At 43.0% G+C, this 19,979-nt stretch overlaps 1 protein-coding gene and 1 long non-coding RNA gene across 5 annotated transcripts in view; one reads left to right on the forward strand and one right to left on the reverse strand.

Moving 5' to 3' along the window:
- Window positions 1–19,979, reverse strand: part of LOC146576910 (uncharacterized) — a 38,956-nt gene that overhangs the window by 13,170 nt on the left and 5,807 nt on the right. For 2 of the 4 annotated variants that reach the window (XM_085251132.1, XM_085251112.1), the window contains exons 1-2: window positions 7,028–7,099; window positions 71–176 (exon numbers count right to left, since the gene is read on the reverse strand). The exons of 1 other annotated variant lie outside the window; for it this stretch is intronic. In XM_085251132.1, the coding sequence (XP_085107258.1) occupies window positions 71–88 (18 nt within the window). In that variant the 5' untranslated portion in view covers window positions 89–176; window positions 7,028–7,099. Of the gene's footprint in view, window positions 1–70; window positions 206–7,027; window positions 7,100–19,979 lie in introns of those variants that run through there. One more of the 4 variants, XM_085251142.1, reaches the window with a different exon arrangement.
- The window catches only part of LOC146576911 (uncharacterized), a 17,560-nt gene continuing 16,694 nt past the window's right edge, over window positions 19,114–19,979 (forward strand). Inside the window, exon 1 of the long non-coding RNA XR_014889132.1 lies at window positions 19,114–19,396. This is a non-coding gene — a long non-coding RNA (uncharacterized LOC146576911). The remainder of the gene's footprint in view (window positions 19,397–19,979) is intronic.

A 19,979-nucleotide genomic window follows, 5' to 3' on the forward strand; every position in this document is an offset into this window, starting at 1 on the left:
GTTATGGCAAATGTTCAGATGTATATGGTGATAAATATCTTTGGTCATATGGTCCTGCTCTGTCTGTCACCTTCTGTGTTGAGCTCATTGTTTCCTCTGTAGTGGCTGAGCTGAGTCCAAGTAGCTGAAAATGTTCCTCTGCTGCTCCGTCAGACTCTCCTCCTCCTGCTGATCAGCTGGGACACAAAACAGATCTTTGTTAGGCTCCACACTGCACTGAAGAGTCAAAGTGTCTCATATGTTCATCTGACAAGTAAAAGAACACATTTTTGTTTCCCGAGGTGGGCAACTTGTTGGAAACAAACACAAAAGGTTTGAGCACTGATACCTGCCATTGCTGGCATTGAAAGATGCAACGCCAGCAATGTGGATTGTCAAGACTCAAACCAATCATCAAGCAAAGACAACAGGGATCATTTGTTTCTGTTTATTTAGCATTCACAGCATTTGTAGTTGCCTTCTGTGCAGGGGAAGTCCACGCACACTGTGTGGTACCGCCATCCGCAGAAGGTGCATTCAACCTCTGTAAGAGAAACGAGATTGTCTGAGACTGAAATGATATTCACTAAAGAAGTGGTGATTTGTAAAACTTCACATTTTGATCCGGGACGTACTCTGCATGAAAACAAGCGCTCACTCTTCCTGCTCAACAAATGACAAGGGCGGAGCCTTATACCACGTGATACAGAAGCTGTGCCATGTGATGCTAAAATTAGCAGGGAAAAAACCACGGAGAGCACGTCAGGGATGACGAGAAAGTGACAGGAGAAAATCCGTCCCGGTCAACCACCCAAACATCAATAACGGGAACCTTATACAGCGCTTCCCTATACACGTCGAACTCCCGCAGGCACAAAGACATTACGGAGGCTATCACTTATCACCTGACCAAAGATATGGCTCCATCAACACTGTGCAAAACGAGGGATTTAGGAAAACGATCAACACCCTAGACAAACGCTACACAGTGCCGTCCCGCAACTATTTTTCTATTGTTGCACTACCTGCTCTGTACACGCAGCGTCGAGCAACGGTGGAGACGGAATTTCAAGCAGGACAACATTTTGCTGCAACAACAAAACGTGAGACATTTGTTGTTTTATGTTTATTTATTGTTATGAGAGAATCATGATCTCAATTCTAAGCCAAAAAATCGTGATTCTCATTTTATGCAAAATCGTGCAGCCCTAACATTAACACAAAACTATTGTTTCACCAGAGAAACACACATGAAGAGAGAGAGAGAGACAATAACAGCTACCAAACAGTCGTCATAATTCGTCACACAATGAGAAAAGGACAAATCAACAAGTAACAATGACTAATTAATATTAAAATCTGTAACATAATGTATTGTTTGGCGTTTAGTCTGATTGGTTCAGGATGACCTGCCATTATCCAATCACACGTCTGCTTACCTGCATCTTTTCTCTTTTTTCTAACCTGAGCACCTGATGGCTTTGAACTTTTGTTGTCCATCTTCCATTGGTTTGAATTTTGCGCTCCAGTACAAACACAAATCCCCCAACCCGAGGATCAGCACAATTAACCTAACAGCAGGCACGTGCAGAGGGGGGGGCTAGAGGGGCTTGAGCACCCGCCCCTTTCCTGATGGGTGCCCAAGGTGCCCTTTTGTTGAGGCAACTTTTTTTTTAAAAATTATTATTTTATTTTTTTTAATGTGTGTGTGCGTGCGGAGTCCTGTCTGTGCCCCTCAACAATAATATTTAACTATTAATCACATTTTGCTAAATAAAAGGATCTGGCTTCCATCAGTCACATGATCACATTTAACCAATGATCGCCCTTGACGGCAGAACGCGCTGGTTACGAGCCGGGAACGAGCTCACAAAGAGCACGCGCATTTTTAGCGGTCCGGAGCTGTAGGAGAAACACAAGTTAACTCAGAGACACAGACTGATGCGACACAACCAGTAAGTAGGTGTACAGCGCACACTGTAGTGTGTAGCACACAGGAGTATTAGCTTATTACGTACACGTTGGTAAGCTGTCTTGTTGCTACTGACGAACTGAAACAAACGAGCGTGCTGTGTGTGCAACAGCGCGACAAACATTACCTGTCCTTTTATTAACTGCACAGGTAGTGCTGGTCACAGCTGCTGGCTACCTGTGTAAGGCTGTCATGGGTCTGTAGCTCTGTCACCGTTTTAGGGAACATATTTAGTTTTAAAGTAAGTTTCCGGGCTTTTCCTGCCTTTCTGGAGGGATTATATTTCACTAAAAAACGATCTAATATGCATGTCCACATAATTATGCATTATTATAATTATAATATATTAAAAACACACGCTGTATTTTAAAGAACATACATTAAGAAGCAGATTATATTAGATTTATATTTTAAATAAGACAAAAGTTGGATTTTACAGCAGTAAAATGATTGTATCTCTACAGTTTAAACATGTAATAAGCTTTGCCTCTGCACAGAGTGGATAGTGAAACAAATGGAATCATCATAAATACATTATTTCATATTTATTACTTCCCCCTCCTCTTTGCTTTATTATTGTAGCTCTAGTAATAAATAATAATGTAAGGATTCTGGATCAGCACCATGATGCCCATAGTATATACAGTATTCTGAAGAAGGTCTAAAATGTCACTGTGTGTGCGTGCATGTGTGTGTTTTATTTAGATGGATTTTTAAAAAAAATATTACTCATGATATAACATTGTGCAGACATGGCTGGTAAGGACATGAGGAGGAAACAGCAGGAGCTGTGTGAGGCTACTAAAGGCAGTGCTATAACATTTTTCTGTCATCATTTTATTATAGATTAAGTGCAAGAGTTGTTAGGTGTGGATAATTAGATTATAGTTTATTGCAATAGCAAGTTGTGCCTTGTTCTCACATAGACAGCAAGTGGAGAGTGATATATGAAATGATGGGATGGAAGGAAGAAGAGAAGCAAAGAGTGATTCACAGGCAGAGCCTAAATTATTTCTCACAGTTTTTTGTTGCCTTATGGTTCCAAGCGCTGTCACCAATCTTTGCACTTTGTTATTATCTCATGACACTTGTTTAATCAGCTACCATCTCTCCTGTGGACTTTTTACTGTCTACAGTCTCAGACCAACACAGCCCTGCCCTCATAGCTGGACTGGCCATCGGGCATACCGGGCATTTGCCCGGTGGGCCGCTGGCGATTTTTTGTTTTTTTTTGGGGAAGGGTATAAACAATGAAAGGTGTTGGATTGGCCAATTGGTCATGATCGACTCTGGGCTGGACCAATTACAGCCGAGGAGGTCGGATGCACCCTCCCCCTTGTTTAGCAATCTTATAGACGAACTAAAGAAAATGGAGAACAAAAAAAGGAAAGGAGGTGCCGAAAAAATTAGGGCCAAAAAGAAACAAGCCCTTCAGGCAGACGCTGCCAAATGTGTGAAAATTACTGAATTGTTTGGTGGTAGCTATGGCATAGCTTCCATAGATTTAGCAAGATCAGCAAGTGGTGGAGGCCAGCAGGTGGATGAAGGAAAGGGGAGGCAAGAGAGAGAGAGATGGAAGAGCAAGAGAGAGAGATGGAAGAGCAGGAGAGAGAGATGGAAGAGCAGGAGAGAGAGATGGAAGAGCAGGAGAGAGAGATGGAAGAGCAGGAGAGAGAGATGGAAGAGCAAGAGAGAGAGATGGAAGAGCAGGGGAGAGAGATGGAAGAGCAGGGGAGAGAGATGGAAGAGCAAGAGAGAGAGATGGAAGAGCAGGGGAGAGAGATGGAAGAGCAGGGGAGAGAGATGGAAGAGCAAGAGAGAGAGATGGAAGAGCAGGAGAGAGAGATGGAAGAGCAAGAGAGAGAGATGGAAGAGCAAGAGAGAGAGACGGAAGAGCAAGAGAGAGAGATGGAAGAGCAGGGGAGAGAGATGGAAGAGCAAGAGAGAGAGAGCCAGGGCATCGATGACTTTGCTCGCCCTGAACCTGCCATATTACAGGCCTTCTTAGATTACCACCCACAGCAGAACAGTAGCAGTGCAGTTGTGATGAGGGTGTTCAGCTGTAAAGATGGCACCAACAGGAAGTGGCTTACTTATTGCAAAGAACGCCATTTATTGTTCTGCTTTGTGTGTCTGGCATTTGCAAGGCTGACTGACACCAGCACATTTATAACAGGCATGAGTGACTGGCGACATATACGTCTGCGCACAGAGGAGCATGAAAAGAGCAATACACACCAGACCTGTGCTGAAGCTTTTTTCTTAAGGTGCTCAAAAGGCAACATCAGGAGCTTGTTTGCTGGCAGTCAGTTGTCAGCTCACAGAGCACAAGTGAAAAAGAGACGGCAAGTTTTAGAGCGTATAGTGGATGTGATCAAAGTACTTGGGAAGAGGGGACTCAGCTATAGGCATGTGGAGAATGAGGCTGCATACACTTTAGGTGATAACACCATCGATCATGGTAACTTTCTGGAACTGATTGTGTTATTAGGCAAGTATGATATGTGCCTTGGAGAACATTTGAATGACTGCATTGAAAAAAGCAAGAAGTTGCATCAGACCAGTGGATCAAGAGGTAGAGGATCTCTCATCACCCTACTCTCCAAAACAACTGTCAACTCAGTGATTGATGCACTTGGCCATCTCCTTCAAGAGAGCATCGCCAGTGATGTCCAGAAAGCTGGGATGTTTTCTGTTCAGCTAGACACAACCCAAGACATCACAGGTTATGATCAGTGTTCAGTAATCATCAGGTATGTTACTGAGTCTGTGCAGGAGAGGCTTGTCTCCATAGTGAGGTGCGAAGCATCCACGGGGCAGTACTTTGTAAACTTGCTTTCCGGAGTTTTAGAGCATCTGAATCTAGACAAGGCCATGTGCATTGGGAATGCATTGCATGCCGGGAACTCCTGGCAAAACAATCCAAGTACCGCATCAAATACAAGCATTTGCAATTGCAGCACCGCAAAACGTTCATTCTCCGGTTCCAATACCTTCTTGTCTTTTCTTTGCCGCACAAAAAAGGTATGTACAAAACGACGGAGAACAATGCCGGTCCGTACAAAGACAGACTCGACGAAAAGACAAAGAAAAGATACGAGGAAAAATCAAAGGAGTGAAAGGGTCAGACCCTTACGAGCACACAGAGGGACAAAAGACGTTAGCGTGCTGCCCAACTTTCACCACGCTCAGATTTATAATTATACGCTTCTTGGAGTGAGTGCATACACTCATGAAGTTTAGTAACTTCAGGTCACTGCAACAAGCCCAGGTACAGTTTACCGACGGATGGGTAGAGGACCTTGAAATGCACCGAAAGACCATCGTACGAACAAAGGTAAGTTTACCTTTGTTCGTCTCACAAATCGTCGTCATAAATACACATTCGTTAACCGTGTATTAATATAACCTTTGAGCTCAACGGTAATTAATTAGTAGTGGAAAAATAATTGTAATATTTGAGCCATTTCTGCTGTCCAACTACTTCTTACAAAATACATTTTTAATGTTAATTAGATTTTTTTTACGGCAGAAATAAAGGTTATATAAAAGTCACTGCCACAGACTGATTGCGGCTTCTACCTTGTTACACTAATGTTGTTTGTAGCTCAGTATGACTTTGTGTCATCCATGAGGGATGCATTTGACATATGTTTCACATATTATAGCCCAACAAGTTATTTATAGCAATTTAAATACGAGCAATCAGTTTCTTTGCAAATACCGGAAATCAGTTTTTGGCAGACAATCACTTTTTGGCATAACACCGGCTATTGCAGTTAATAATACAGCAGCTTCTTGCCATTTTTTGTGTTTCTTTTTATCGCTGTGTAACTGAGTTCAATTGAAAGCCTGCAAGTACCTCTTGCCAAAAGTTCCCAGAATCCTTTGCGGTTTTATCCATGAATGACGTCACATTTTTGGTGGGCCGGTCTCCAGTCAAAATGCCCGGGCCGATTTTTTGTCCCAGTCCAGCCCTGCCTGCCCTCCAGCACTATCCACAGCAACCCCTCAACAGCAACATTGTACCCATCAGGTAAAGCATCGGCTACGTTTGCTTTGTCTTGTTGCCCATATTAGATTCTTGATGAAAGTGTGTTGTTGTTATTCAGCCTGGTTCAATGTGCCCCTTTTTAACTTTGAGCACCCGCCCCTTTAAACCTCTCTGCACAGCCCTGCCTAACAGACCTACACCTTAGTTCACAGATTCACTTTGTCTAAGGTTGATTTCTGGGATTTCACACAACCCAGGATTCAGATCGTGAATCCATGATGGGCTTGGATTTACATCATTATAAATGAAATGTGCTCTACTTGGAAGCAGCCGGCCCCGCCCCTTTTGACGGGTTGTGTGAGACTTTAAATCATCAAACTGTAAATTATAAATTTAAATTGTTATTGATCCTTTACCCCGAGTCCTAAAGTGTAGATTTATTTTCTTACTCTTCTTATATTTATTGTTTGTTTACTTGCACCGCTGTAACTGCAGCCTCGTCGTCTCGTCTCTCTATATGCTGGACTGTCTGTAGCGGAGATGACAATAAAGTTTACTTTGACTTCAGCAGCGCGCAGGCGCACCGAGGGCTCTCGCGCTCACTTTATAGAATTTAGAAAAAACATGGGTGCAGATTATAAGTCTGTATCATAATATCTGTTTGTTGTTTTTATTTTGTTTTGCGAGTTGGTTATTAGATGCCGCTCCAGCCAGCCAGAGACTCCCCGCCGCCCCGCCCTCTCCTCCCTGTGCCGCCAGCAGCAGGCGCACCTCGCAAACGGAGGGCGCCCTTACTCCCAGCAAATGGCTGATAGAAAACCGATCGGTGCCTACGAATTTCCCAATATGCGCTGGCATGACGTCGGGGAAGCATGGGTACGACCGATTATTTTATTTTTTTCTTGCCCGTGATGCCCCCCCCACCACGATGCATTCTATTGGTTTGCACACTTACACACACCCAGCTGTGGTTTCCTGTTTTGCTGGACTCTGGAGAGCCCCGCCTTTAACGCTCTTCTCTCACAGAGAGCAACAGAAAACTTGGAAAAACTCCAGATTGACTGAACTCAGTTCAAAGTTACCTTGACACCTTTAGATGTGAGACGTAGTGATGGTCCGCTTGAAGCTGACGCTCCGGTGCGTGTGTCAGAAAGATCAACGCGCTGCTTCAGAAGCACCGTGTCGAGGCTTGATTCGTTTGGCCAGAGTCACGTGATCAGTGACGTCTGAAGCTTCGTTTAGAACGTACCTTTTTTTAAATCGAACTTTATTGAAACACAATGAGTATACAACATACAAACAGATGAAGTTTACAAAAGAACAGAACATGAACATACAGAACCAGGAGTAAAAAAATGATGATATGAGTAGGCGAAAAAAATCAACATATAAATATTGTTCTGAGAGGCTTTTTGTTGGTTGAGTCTGAAATTGATTGTATGTACAATTCATATCCTTATAAAAAGGCAGAAATATGGTGTTTTATTAATAAACTTACATTCATGGATATAAAATAGCTAAAAGTATTAACAAATATTTTATAAAAAACATTTATCATTCTTCCTGGGGAACTTAAAGAAACAGAATAAAACATTTTCCATCGTAAAGAAAACTCCCTTAAAATATGGACAATAACAAAACTGCTAAATTCTTCCAGAATCTCTGTGTAGAGGAACCAAAAGAGATGTGCCACAGTTTCTGGATGATCCCCACAGAAAGTTCAATTAGTATTTATGTCTCTTTTAAATGTTACCATATAGTGACTGGCTGGGTCACATTTATGAAGAATTTTATATGAGATTTCCTTCACCTTGTTCACAATTAGATATTTATGGGATCATCCAGACTGTCTTCCAGGTGATATCTGGAACATGTCGGTTCCAGTAAGATATTCTATATATGGGAGAGACATGATATCTTCTTGGAATAAACTACGTATTCTCTTATTGCTGTTACCAAGTTCCTGTGAAAAGCAGATTTTTCCCACTGCTGACTCAGCTGGATCAGGGAGAGTGACTGAGGCAGATATTGAGCTGTCAGTGTTTTTATATAACATTAAAGTCCCTGAGGGTATGGCACCAAGCACCACTGAGAATTCCCCAACACTGACGGGAAAATTATATAGTGTAAGGAATTCATTGTAAGTAAGTAGTACTCCCTCGTTAAATTTTAAAACTTAGTAGCGGCCGCCATTGTTGGCAGCTGAAATTTGGCTGGGCCGCGCTATGAATTCTGGGATATGGTGGGCCACGAAGGACACACCCGACCCATCCTTCAAACTCGGGGGAATGAAGGACGCATTTGAAGGAGTCGAGGAATCGGGACAGCCTTCGTCGCCTGGCTGTGACGTCATCGGCCTTCAAATGCGGCCTCCGGAGGATGCAGCCGACGTTTTGGGACACAGCTTGTGTGTCTTTGTTGGTCATGTGACCTCCCAGGGACTACACATGGAAACGAGCAGTTTAGCTCAAATCTGGCAGGTTTCCATCGTCTGTTTTTGTCCTGATGTCCATGAACATGAACACTGTCCCTGTCAAACACGTCCAGATAATCTGATCCAGTGTTGTTCTTCTTCTGTGGTGTTTGTGATGGAGCTGCTGATCCTGATGTCCTCCACCAAGGGGGCAGCAAATTCAGCTGACTGTCATCATTTATTAAAAAGATGTAACAATGTGACATAATGCAATATAATAGTGTCAGTTACACATTGTGGGTTGCACTGTGGCCAGAATGGACATTACCTCCTGCCTAATGGAAGCTGTCAGCCATCCTGCAACCATGAATTAGATAAGCAGAAGTGAAGGGATTGTTAACAACAATTTAATAATAAAATGTAATGTGATAGTTGCACTTTATTAGCTCCCCACAATCGTATGAATAATAACCATGAATGCACTGCATGCTCATAGCAAGTTCTTTAGGTTTAAAGTGAGATCCTGCTTTAAAGGGCGCTTCATCTGCTGGGAATGACATGTTTCTTCTAGTATGTAAGGCTCAGCCCATCTTACTGGGACTTACTTTTGTAGATCCACATGCTCTAAACCTGCTGCTCCATGATTGGTGCAGAAGCTTTAAGCTACTATTAACAAATAATAACCATGGACTTAGTTGTTACTACAATAACTTATCATTGAGCAACTTTTAATTTTACTTGTAAAACTATGCAAGTAGAATTGAATGGGGCACAGTGAGCTGAGCACAGGCCCACTCTGTGACACTCAGAGGTTTGTGGATATCATACTGAGAGTATTGGACACAGTGCAGCCAGCTTGCAGCCACTTTCCCACCACTTTAGCACAATGTTTACATGAGACTCAGCCACACTAATGTTCCTGGGCAGACATGTGGTGCAGCATGGCTGATGGCACTGTACCTGCAGCTGTCATGGACAAGAACCACTCAATACCTCACCCAAGCCAAGCCTGTGCTGATGTTGTGATCTGAGACCGAGACACTAACCCAGGATCATGATATGATGTTGTGAGAGTTTCACTAAGAATTAGCTCTGATTACAAGATTTCAATCTATGGTAACTCTAATTTGTATTTACTTCAGTTTGTTCATCTTGGAGCTGTGTGCAGCTGAGGACAGTCTTATTATTACCAGGTGAGGATATGTAACAGCCACAGTCTGTAGAGATGATGTCACCATGGAGTGGTGATGTCACTGGAGCTGCCAATATGTGCTCCAGCCAAAGCTACACCAGAGGGTTGTGCTGTGTAACAGGTTGGTGCAGGTGGTGTTATCTACATTTGAACATTAGGCAACAGTCTCATGAAGACACTTTCTATTGTTCACTAAAGACCAACAATAACAGAGACAAAGGGAGAGCAGCAGAACTAGTGCTAACAATTAGCACTGCTAGCCTGCCCACCAACACCAGCTAATGTTCTAAAAACGATGATCAATGATTTTGCTGTAACGGCTCCAGCTGTCTGTGTCAGGGACACGTTGGAGATGAAGTGAGTGATCCAGTGACAAAGGTTTGGAAAGCTGCAGTCAGCTGAGACTAAAGGAGTCACCTGACCGAGAGACCAAATGTTTCACTGAGAACGTCCAGATGAACAGAATCAACCTTTGGGATAATCTGTTCCACACATCCATGTTTCACTTACTGCATTATATTTCCTCATTGCTGTGCACACAGGCCTGTGGCTTATAACCAACTCCAAGTTCAGACTCAGAGGCTGCTGAAGCTGTTTTCTGGAACAGAGACGTGTTGGATATAAAACCAACTCTTCTTTATGTGTCAGCACTGAGGAAAGGAGCAGCTTCGTTTCTAAGTGTATGAAGGACTGTAGCAGTGTGTGTGTGAGCTTTATTTCACAGACAGAACCATGTCAAAAACACAACTTCAGGTAAAAACAATACAAAATCAAAGAGTCTGATCAGAAGGATTAAACAGAGGAGTGTGGGACTGTTTTTAACAGACAGCAGGTTAAGCCAGGCTGGAGGAGTAAACTGAGCCTCGGTGTGAGCAGCAGTGTGTTTGACAGGAAGCTGAGATAAACAGTCTGGAGCCCATTTAGTGCTTCATATGAAAGTGTGAGGATTTGAAAGCAAATCTAAAATCAAGCAGGAGTCAGTGTGAGAATGATTTGTGCTTTTCCTCAGTCAGATGCTGGGAGTTTCAGTTCATCCATGTTCAGCGTGCTGTGCTTTGTGTAACAGGAGAATATGACAGTATAAATCAAGTCTTCATGTCACTGAAAGCCTCCACAGTCTGCTATGGAGGTGCATCAGTTTGGATTTACAAGAAGAACATTTCTTAAACCTGCCACAAGATGGCGCTCCAACAGAAGGGATGTCCACAGTGTAACACAGACACACACATACTGTGTGAATGTGTGAGTGAATGGGCTTTCAACACAAGGCTTCTGCTGCTACCTTTAATGACATAATTAGCTAACAAGAACAAACTGTTAATTACCACCAAAGAACGGCTCCAGATTTTAGCTGCTGACCATTTTGTGAAACGTTGATTACATCAGCTTATTGTTGATTTTTCAACCTTAATATCAGCTGCTTTAAAGGAGCCTCGTTCTCTGGCAGTAACACTTTTCTTCACTAGATGCAGTGCAGGCACAGTCTGTGTTTCTAAACTACACACTAATGTTCATTGTTGTGCAGCTAAATCCTCCCTCTGGATGGGAAGAATCCCTGTCAGGCTTCAAACACCTGGCTTGGTGTTCTGGAGCTAATGTGTCACCTGTGAGGACTCTGAGATGAACACACAGCAGACACTTCAGTTCTCCGTCTGTGTGTCCTCAGTTTCCCAGCATGCCTTGGCTGTGGTGGTGGAGGTGAATGAGGGGGAACATGCTGCTCTGTCAGCACTCAGGTTTCATACCTGGTGATCTCAGAGGACAAAGCGGCGTTACAGCAGCGCACGTTGATGAGACCTGATGCTCTGAACAGTTCAGACTTCAGCCTCACTCTGAGAAAACAAACGACTGACTGTCAGCAGCAACTACACCTGCTCCATCAGTGACGGAGAGAAGAACTGAGACTGAGAGACATACAGCTGCAGGTCAAAGGTCAGAAACGCCCGCTCTTTGTACGGGTCAGGAGTTAGTACTGCAGAGGTCAGAGGTCAGCTTGCTGACAAACCATTTGAAACAGTTTGGAGCTAAAAGCACAACAGCAGAGGAAAGAAGAGACACTGCAGAGATGATGCAAAATATTGTGTTTTGTTCTCAGCTGTCAAAAAGTGTAACACACGTGTTCCAGCACAGCCTTTGTGTACTTTCACTTCTCCATACTGTCCATTGGAAATCCTGTTTGTTACTTTTTGATTTCAGTCCATGTGTCCAAAGCAAACTTCTGTCCCACACTTTCTCTGCTGACTCTTCACCGATGCTCAGATGATCTCAGATGATTTCACCAGAACTCATCAAAATTCGGGCTCCACAGAAACCCAGACGTCACTAAACAAGCGTAACAAGCAAAGTGAAAACTGGTCGTTCAGCTTTATTGACCAAAGATAAGCTCACATGTCACCTCATGACACAGACACTTATTTCCACAGCATGCACGAGGACTGACAATAAGTGTCTATAAAGCCACTTCTATCTGCCACACCTGTGCTTCTGTCATGGTTGCTCTCCTCTCACTCTGTCATTTATCCACAGTCTGCCTCCCTCTGCTCCGTCAGCTGACGTCCTCTCTACACCACCTGCTGTGTTTTATCCTGCAAAAACACATTTAAGAAGCGTTGCACCGAGTAACGGGAGGAACTGCTATAAAATCCATTTAAAGGAGGTGGTGCTGAGTGCTGTGACTGGGGTCCCACCACTGACATCACGGGTGGAGGACATGTTGGAAAACTGCTACAAAGTGCTGTGCAGCCAGCAGAGCTTACAGTCTGTCCTGTGTGTCATACAGGCTCTCACACTTAGTGTTTCTGTGACACATTGAAGAGAAGTTTGTGTTGTTCACAGTTGTGCTTGTACTGAGTGACAGCTGACATGACCTAACAGGAATAATGTGTCTGTGCTGAATGAGAAGTAACACACAATGAAGTCTTGATGCATCTCAATCATCCAGGAAAGTGAGTCTGTTGCTTCTGTTCATCTGGACGCAGCGTTTTGTGGGAGAAACGTGTCGTCATCATCAGGTGACGTCTTCAGTCTCAGCTGCAGGTTTCAGTCTTACAAACAGGACATTTGCATAAAGACTGAAAGCAGCTGCAGGAACGATGGGCTGGGAGCTCCGTTCCTTCATCTTAATTATGCAGATTCTCAGGACCATTGATCAACAACCACTGATCCATGTCCATGAGTCCCATTCACAGAGATGTGGGAATGGCTGCAGTCACAGCATGTAAGATGGAAATAAATGAGAAGTATTTAGCTGAAGTGGATTTGATTTATGTTACTTCTTTTTTAACTTGTAGTTCTACATTGGAAGATTATTGTGATATTGAAATATAAAAATACATTTATATTCTATTATTTTCTCAAAATAAGCGTCACACTCGTGGAAGCCGGTGTAGCCGCCGAAACGCCTGCATTTATGGAGACTTTCAGCCCCAGGTAGGCCAGTTATGGATCTTCAGATCCACATTATGTCAGCAGCTGTTCTCCACCGTGAACTGTGTTCAAACAAACACGCTCACGCCTCACAGACGACAGCTTACAGTCTGTAGAGATAAAGTGACTTCGTACAGCCCCGTCTTCAGTCTTGTGGAGATGATCTCGACGCTTTGGTGGATGTTACTAGCTCCTGTGCAGTATTTTGTAAAGACATGATTATACCCCGTAAGCGCGTTAAAATTTACGCTAACAATAAGCCATGGGTCACTAAAAGTGTCAAATCCTGTTTAAGGAAAAAGAGACAGGCCTTTAAAGAGGGGCTGTTACCGATTTTCAGACAGCTACCAAGGAAATGAAAATCGAGATCTTGAAAGCAAAACAGACAAAAACCTTCTTGAAAGCAAATTTGCTGCAAAAACTTTTGGGTCTGCCTGGACTTGTATGAAAACCATAGCAGGGTTTCAAAATCCCCAGAGCAGCAGTCAGGTCATTTTAGATGTTTTAATTCAGACAGAGATTTTCAAATGCTTTAAACATGTTTTATGCTCGTTTTAGTTCTTCTGATTTCAGCGAGGATATTTGGGAACTGAAACAGAAACTGAGAGATACTCAGCACTTTATCATTGAACTCAGCGATGTTAAAAAGGCCTTTCATACAGTCAATGTGAACAAGAGCCAGGTCCTGATAATATTAGTGGCCGCCTAATTAAATCTTGTGCTGATGAACTCAGGCCTATATTTCAGGTTATTTTTAACAAATCCTTGCAAACACAACATGTGCCCTCTCTTTGCAAAGAAGCAGTCGTGGTTCCTGTCCCTAAATCTAAACGACTTCAGGCCTGTTGCCTCACTTCAGTTGTCATGAAAGTCTTTGAAAAAATCATCAGAAATGTGATTATGAAGAGACTGAAGGTCAGCTGGATCCAATGCAGTTTGCATACAGGCCCAACAGAGGAGTGGAGGACGCACGTTTGACTTTACTAAATCTGATTCTTAAACATGTACAGAGTAAAGGGACTTTTGCAAGACTTCTTTTCATTGATTTTTCTTCGGCTTTTAATACAACACAGCCCCATATTTTAATTAAAAGACTTTTAGAACAGTTTGAAATCAGGAAAAACCTGCTGGGCTGGATTTTAGATTTTCTAACTGACAGGTCACAAAGAGTGAGAATAAATGGGGTTCTGTCTGACCCAGTGTTCTCCTCCACAGGTTCTCCTCAAGGCTGCGTCCTATCGCCCTTATTATTCACTCTCTATACAAACATGTGTCAGGGCAGACATGAAAACAGGGTCATTATTAAATATGCAGATGACTCTGTTATTGTCAGCTTACTGAAAGAGGGTGAAACTAACCACGGCCCAGTCATTGATGACTTTGTTCAGTGGTGGGAGGAGTCTTATCTCCAGCTGAACATATCTAAAACAAAAGACATGGTTGTTGATTTTAGGAAACAACAAAATGGGCACGGAGTCACTTTAATTAAAGGTCAGAAAATAGAGCAAGTACAATCATATAAATATCTTGGGACCATAATCAATGAAAAACTGAACTTTGATCAAAATTGCAAATCAGTTTGTAAAAAGGGTCACCAGCACCTTTATTGCCTTAGGAAACTTGTTCATTTCCACATTGACCAAAAAATGTTAACTTTGTTTTATCGTTCTTTTATTGAGTCTGTTTTATCCTTTTGTTTGGTGGCATGGTTCGGTCAGACCTCTGTCACAGAGAAAAACTCTCTGAATCAGATAGTGAGATGGTCCAGTCGTCTGATAGGTGAGCCACAGTCTTGTTTAGCCTCCCTGTACTCTGAGCAGGTACAGAGGATGGCTTTATCAATCCTTAAAAATGGTTCCCATCCTCTAAGGGGTGAATTTCAGCTTCTTCCCTCAGGACGGAGGTTTCTATTTCCGAGATGCAGGACAAAGCGTTATAAAAACAGCTTTGTCCCCGTTGCTGTCACTGAATTAAATAAGAACTGTTTTTGATTCGAAATATTAAAGTATGTGTCACAGTGAGCTTTATATATTTACTAGGTATGTGTGTTTTTAAAGGGATGTCAAATGCTGTCATTTGTCTGTAAAGCAAATTTACCTTGCCTTTGGGTATAAATAAAGTTACCTTACCTGCAGACGCTGTGCGCAGAGGTTCAGGAGCAGAAGTCCCGTTGTAAACATATCACGGCAGACCCGACGATGTTTGCATGAACGCGCTTTTTTTAAAAGTCAGGTCAAGGCTCCAAAAGCCCAAAGGCGATATAACAGTTTGTGTTTGCTACATGGATCATTGTAGCTCAGCTTTCCTTTGTTATATTTCTTTAAGAGCTCAAAATGTGTTCATTACATAAATCAAATGTAATTTTCTCTGTAGCACTTCATGGATTTCATTAGCAACACACTGTAGTTGTTCACACAAAGCATAAAGGTAAAAACAATATACACAGTGTTATCTTCATTTTAGATGTCACAAAGTATTTGCGGCTCCCAGTGTTTTCCCGAACCCTGACCCTTTGCGTGGAAACCGGGTCCAAAAGGCTCTTTGGGTGTTAAAGGTTGCTGACCCCTGCACTAGGCCCAACTGACACATATATTTGATTCCAAATACAAAAAATAATGTGTAACCTGCTGGAAGAATGTAGGAGGTTGAGACAGGATCTCAACACTTGGTGTCTGCAACAAAAGACAACAATATGTGGGCCGATCGTGGCTCAAGAGTTGGCAGCTCGTCTTGTAATCGGAAGGTTGCCGGTTCGAGCCCCGGCTTGGACAGTCTCGGTCGTTGTGTCCTTGGGCAAAAAAGCACTTTGGGGTCCTCAGGGACGAGTAAAGCGCTCTACAAATACAGGCCATGTAATGGCAGAAACATTCTCTAGTGTAAATCCTGACTAGTTCATTAACTACAGATCAGTTTCAGTGAACATTATTCACAGAGGGATCTGAGTTCCTTATACCAGACTCTACAGAAACTGTAACACTGTACAGCTCTGCGACCCAACAATATGACAACAATGTAACACACACTAGAATCATCAAATAAAGCCCCACTAACCACTAGAACTAACTAACTAGCACTGGACACTTGCATATTAGAGATTTCTACCACCATAGGAGGCGAGATATCATCCTTGAACCAGAGCATCCAGCCCTCAATTTCGGACATAAAAAGCGACGTGGCCAGGCATGATAACACTTTGACTGAACTGCAGGACTGTGCCTCGAACCACTCTGACACCATCGCCACTCTCCAGGCCACTGTGGAGCGTTTGTCTGCGGAGGTAAAGAAGTTAGATGAGAGATGTGGAGCTCTTGAGGCACTCCAGGAGGAATAATTTAAGAACTGCAGGAATACCAGAAGGCACAGAGGGACCCAAGATGACTGAGTTGGTTCACACCTGTTGGCGGAGGCGCTATCTCTCGAGGAGAAGCCACTCATCGATCGAGCACATAGAGCGAATCGCCAGCGTCCCAAACAAAGTCATCTTCCTCGGCCCATCATCTTGAGATTGCACTACTACCACATTGGTGAGGAAATTCTGCTGAAAGCTGCAGAGAACAAGAACCTGATGTATAAGGGTTTTTAAAATAAACATCCTCCCAGATTTCCCTCCCTCTGTTGGAAACGCAGAGCCGCATTTGCAAATATGAGAGGAAGACTACGTGGGATGACCGGCGTCAGGTACAGACTGCTATACCCTGCAAAGCTGTTAGTGACCCATGGTGATGTGAGGAAAAGCTTTACCGATCCCAAAGAGACCGTAGACTACGCGGAGAAGCACCTCTCCCACCCACCTTCAAATGTATTAAAAGCAAGGATATATCTATATGTCTAACGCTGACACAGCACTGTGTTTCTTCTTTTCCCTTTATATTCCATGTAAAGGTGAATATGGAGCGTTTATGGAGCTCGTTTATTGACCAGCTGTCAGTTAGAAGGTAAGAGTTACTAGGTTAACAGAGGTTAGCAGTAACAGTACGGGGAAGTATATTGTGTTGTTCTTTTGTTGGTTTTTATTTTATCCTACTTTACTTTGTTATTTTGATTTTACCTGTTGTGAGTGCTTCCCGTAATTCTCCTTTTTCTTGCGCCGCTGCGGCCAGAGTTCACAACATTACATATTTTTGTATCTATAAACAGGAAGCTGACACTCTCCAGACTTTATCAAAGGTGTGAGCGTCACAGCAGAGGCCTTTGTGTCAACGTAGCTGAAGACAAAACACAGAAACACATGAAGGAGATTTTCCTTGCCTGGATTTTATACAAATATTCTGCAGTACATCAAAAATGAAAGAAAACCATTAGTCAACATATGAACATCACCTCTGAAGTTACAGAGCTTTGATTGGAGACACAGCTGAGCGTTTTGCATTTTGCATAATTAATTACATAATTAATTATGTAACCATAATTAAATGGTTACATCATCTTTAAAGTCCCCAGAGATCAGGAAAAGGGCCTGAGGGTGCTGTGTTTGGAGTCTGCTGGTTACAGTGTGCAGGACCTCACAGGCTGCTGCAGCGTTAGCAGAGGGCGGGACATACACAGCTATCATAATCACGTGTGTAAACTCTCGTGGTAGATAGTACGGTCTCATGCTAACCGCTAGCAGCTCAATGTCCTTACAGCGTAGCGTCTCTTTGATAGAGAAATGCCCAGAGTTACACCATCTATCGTTCACAAACACAGCCAGACCCCCTCCTCCCTTCTTACCACTCTCCGCTGTTCTGTCATAAGAGGCTCAGCAGCTAAAGCAGCACACCTGGGTCTCCCAGCCTATTAAAAGCAGCCCTTTGCTTCACCTGCTTCACTAAACATTATTATTTTAAGCAGAGTGGTGTGATTTATGTAGGCATTGCTGTGTGACAGGATGACTTTTCTTGCACACCCACCAAATGAGGGCGCACATGCTTCCACGCCCACTGGTGACTGCACACATCCTTTCAAGGAAGCATTTCATTCATCCCTAACAAATGGAAGAAAACACTGTGCAGCGTGTTCAGGTTTGAACGTGGCCCTGGCCTCTCTCTGCATCCACCTGGCACATGCAACACACATCCACTCCCTGCTGAACTGCTTGTATTTGATGTGTTGAAGTTTTGGTAAAGTTTGAATAAATTCCACTTTATTTATAGGAACATTTCATCTGTGGACTCCTGCTTCCCCTCTCCTTGAGCCAGTTTGTGACGGGAACATGACATAAGAAAAGTAATTTATCCCTTTTTGATTCTGTGTATCTGGCGCTCATCCAGTGAGTTCACACTTGGCAGAAACAGACTGAATTTGTCTGGAGAACTTTGGCTTCAGCCAAGTTAGATAAACACACTGTGTCTCTGTCAAAACAGCAGTGTAGTTGTGGCACTCCTGTGAGGGAATGACCACATGAATATTATTTTGTGTAAAACACTCATGTAACGGGACATTTTTCATTGCTATATGTATTTATTTTCAGTTTCTTTAAGAGGATAGAAAATCCATGTAACAGGGATTCATTTTATGTTAGAAAGCAGTGAGGGCGGAACTTTGGTGCTTGCTCCGGGGTTTCGGGGAGCAGTAAGTGGAGCCCACCTTCCGCTGCTTCCTCAGACACGTTCTGGAGGAAAGCAGAGACACATCGTGTCTTCCTTACTCTGCTCTTCACCTGCTTTTACAGGTCGGTACACGGTGCTCGCACCGAAAATGTTGTTTATTGTCACCATGGTTACCCACGTTAATGTGAATGGGAGAGTTAAGGCGGTCCGCCAAAGTTATTTATATGTAAACACGGGAGAAAACCAGAGGAGTGTCCCGCGCGACCGCACCGCGAGCCCGCTCGTTAGGTGGAGCGCTCGTGAAGCAGAGTCAGTGCGCTCCTATGCTCTGTGCAAACGTGTTGTAATGCTCCAATCAAATCAGTTCTGTGAGATGTGAATGTTAATAGTTCTGTTAAAGTGACTGAGTAGATTAGCTAGTGTAACACAAGCACTCTGAGCAACTCTGTGTAGCTAACAGAGGCATTCATGGGTTGATTCAACAAGCTGTGTTTCATGATGCACTAAATAGTGATTTTGCCAGTAAATTACTGGAGGGAACAAATGTAATGTATTTACCAATGCTGTTATTGAATAGAACTGTTTTAGCCAGTAAGACACTGCAGAAGACAATGTGATGTGTTTATTGATATGATAAAAGGATGTAGCTGTTATGGAAAGAAGTGTGAACTTGAGAAACTGAACCAGTTAAAAAGAGTATATTTCACTGATGTTGTGAAATAAGTAAATGTCATTGATGTGAATGAGGAACCAGCTGAACAGTATATTGAAAGCTCATGTTTAGTGTTTTATAGCATTTATTTGTGTGAAATAAATCAGACTCAGACACGTTCTGGAGGAAAGCAGAGACGCATCGTGTCTTCCTTACTCTGCTCTTCACCTGCTTTTACAGGTAACATATTTGTCATCGAGGTCTTCATCCTTGGGACCCGTAACATAGTAACTTCTTCATTGTTATACTTCTATAGTTTTCCCATTTTGTGAGCTGTGGATGTGGAAAGTGTCTCAGTGACACATCCACATGAAAACGGCGTTACCTTCGTTCATTTGCACGTCAAATGAACGAGCTGTTTGGACTTTAACGTCACAGCTGATGCTTCGATACTCGAACTCAAGAGTTCAGCTTCCACTCAGAGGTACAAGTACACACAGCAAAGATAAACGTGTACACAAGGTGGAACCCACAAGTGCACAGCTCCAACCAGAGATGGGCAGTAATCCGATTACTTTTTTCAAGAAACGAGTAAAGTGAGGGATTACTATTGCAAAAAAGGTAATTAGATTACTGTTACTTTCCCGTAAGCACGCTGCGTTACTGCGTTACTAAAACCGCAGCTGTGTGCAGATGAACAATGGATAATCTATCGAGTGTGGAGAGAGTGTGAGCGTGCAGCGTTTAAAGCGTGGAAGCACTGACCTTACTTTGAGTTTGACTCTGTAAAAAGTGACAAAAACATTAGCGTCCGCTGTTCACT

Source organism: Mchenga conophoros, linkage group LG3 (genome assembly GCF_057382185.1).
Source record: "Mchenga conophoros isolate Kocher_MC1m ecotype Shallow Benthic linkage group LG3, M_conophoros_male_GT1.1, whole genome shotgun sequence".
Lineage (NCBI taxonomy): Eukaryota > Metazoa > Chordata > Actinopteri > Cichliformes > Cichlidae > Mchenga > Mchenga conophoros.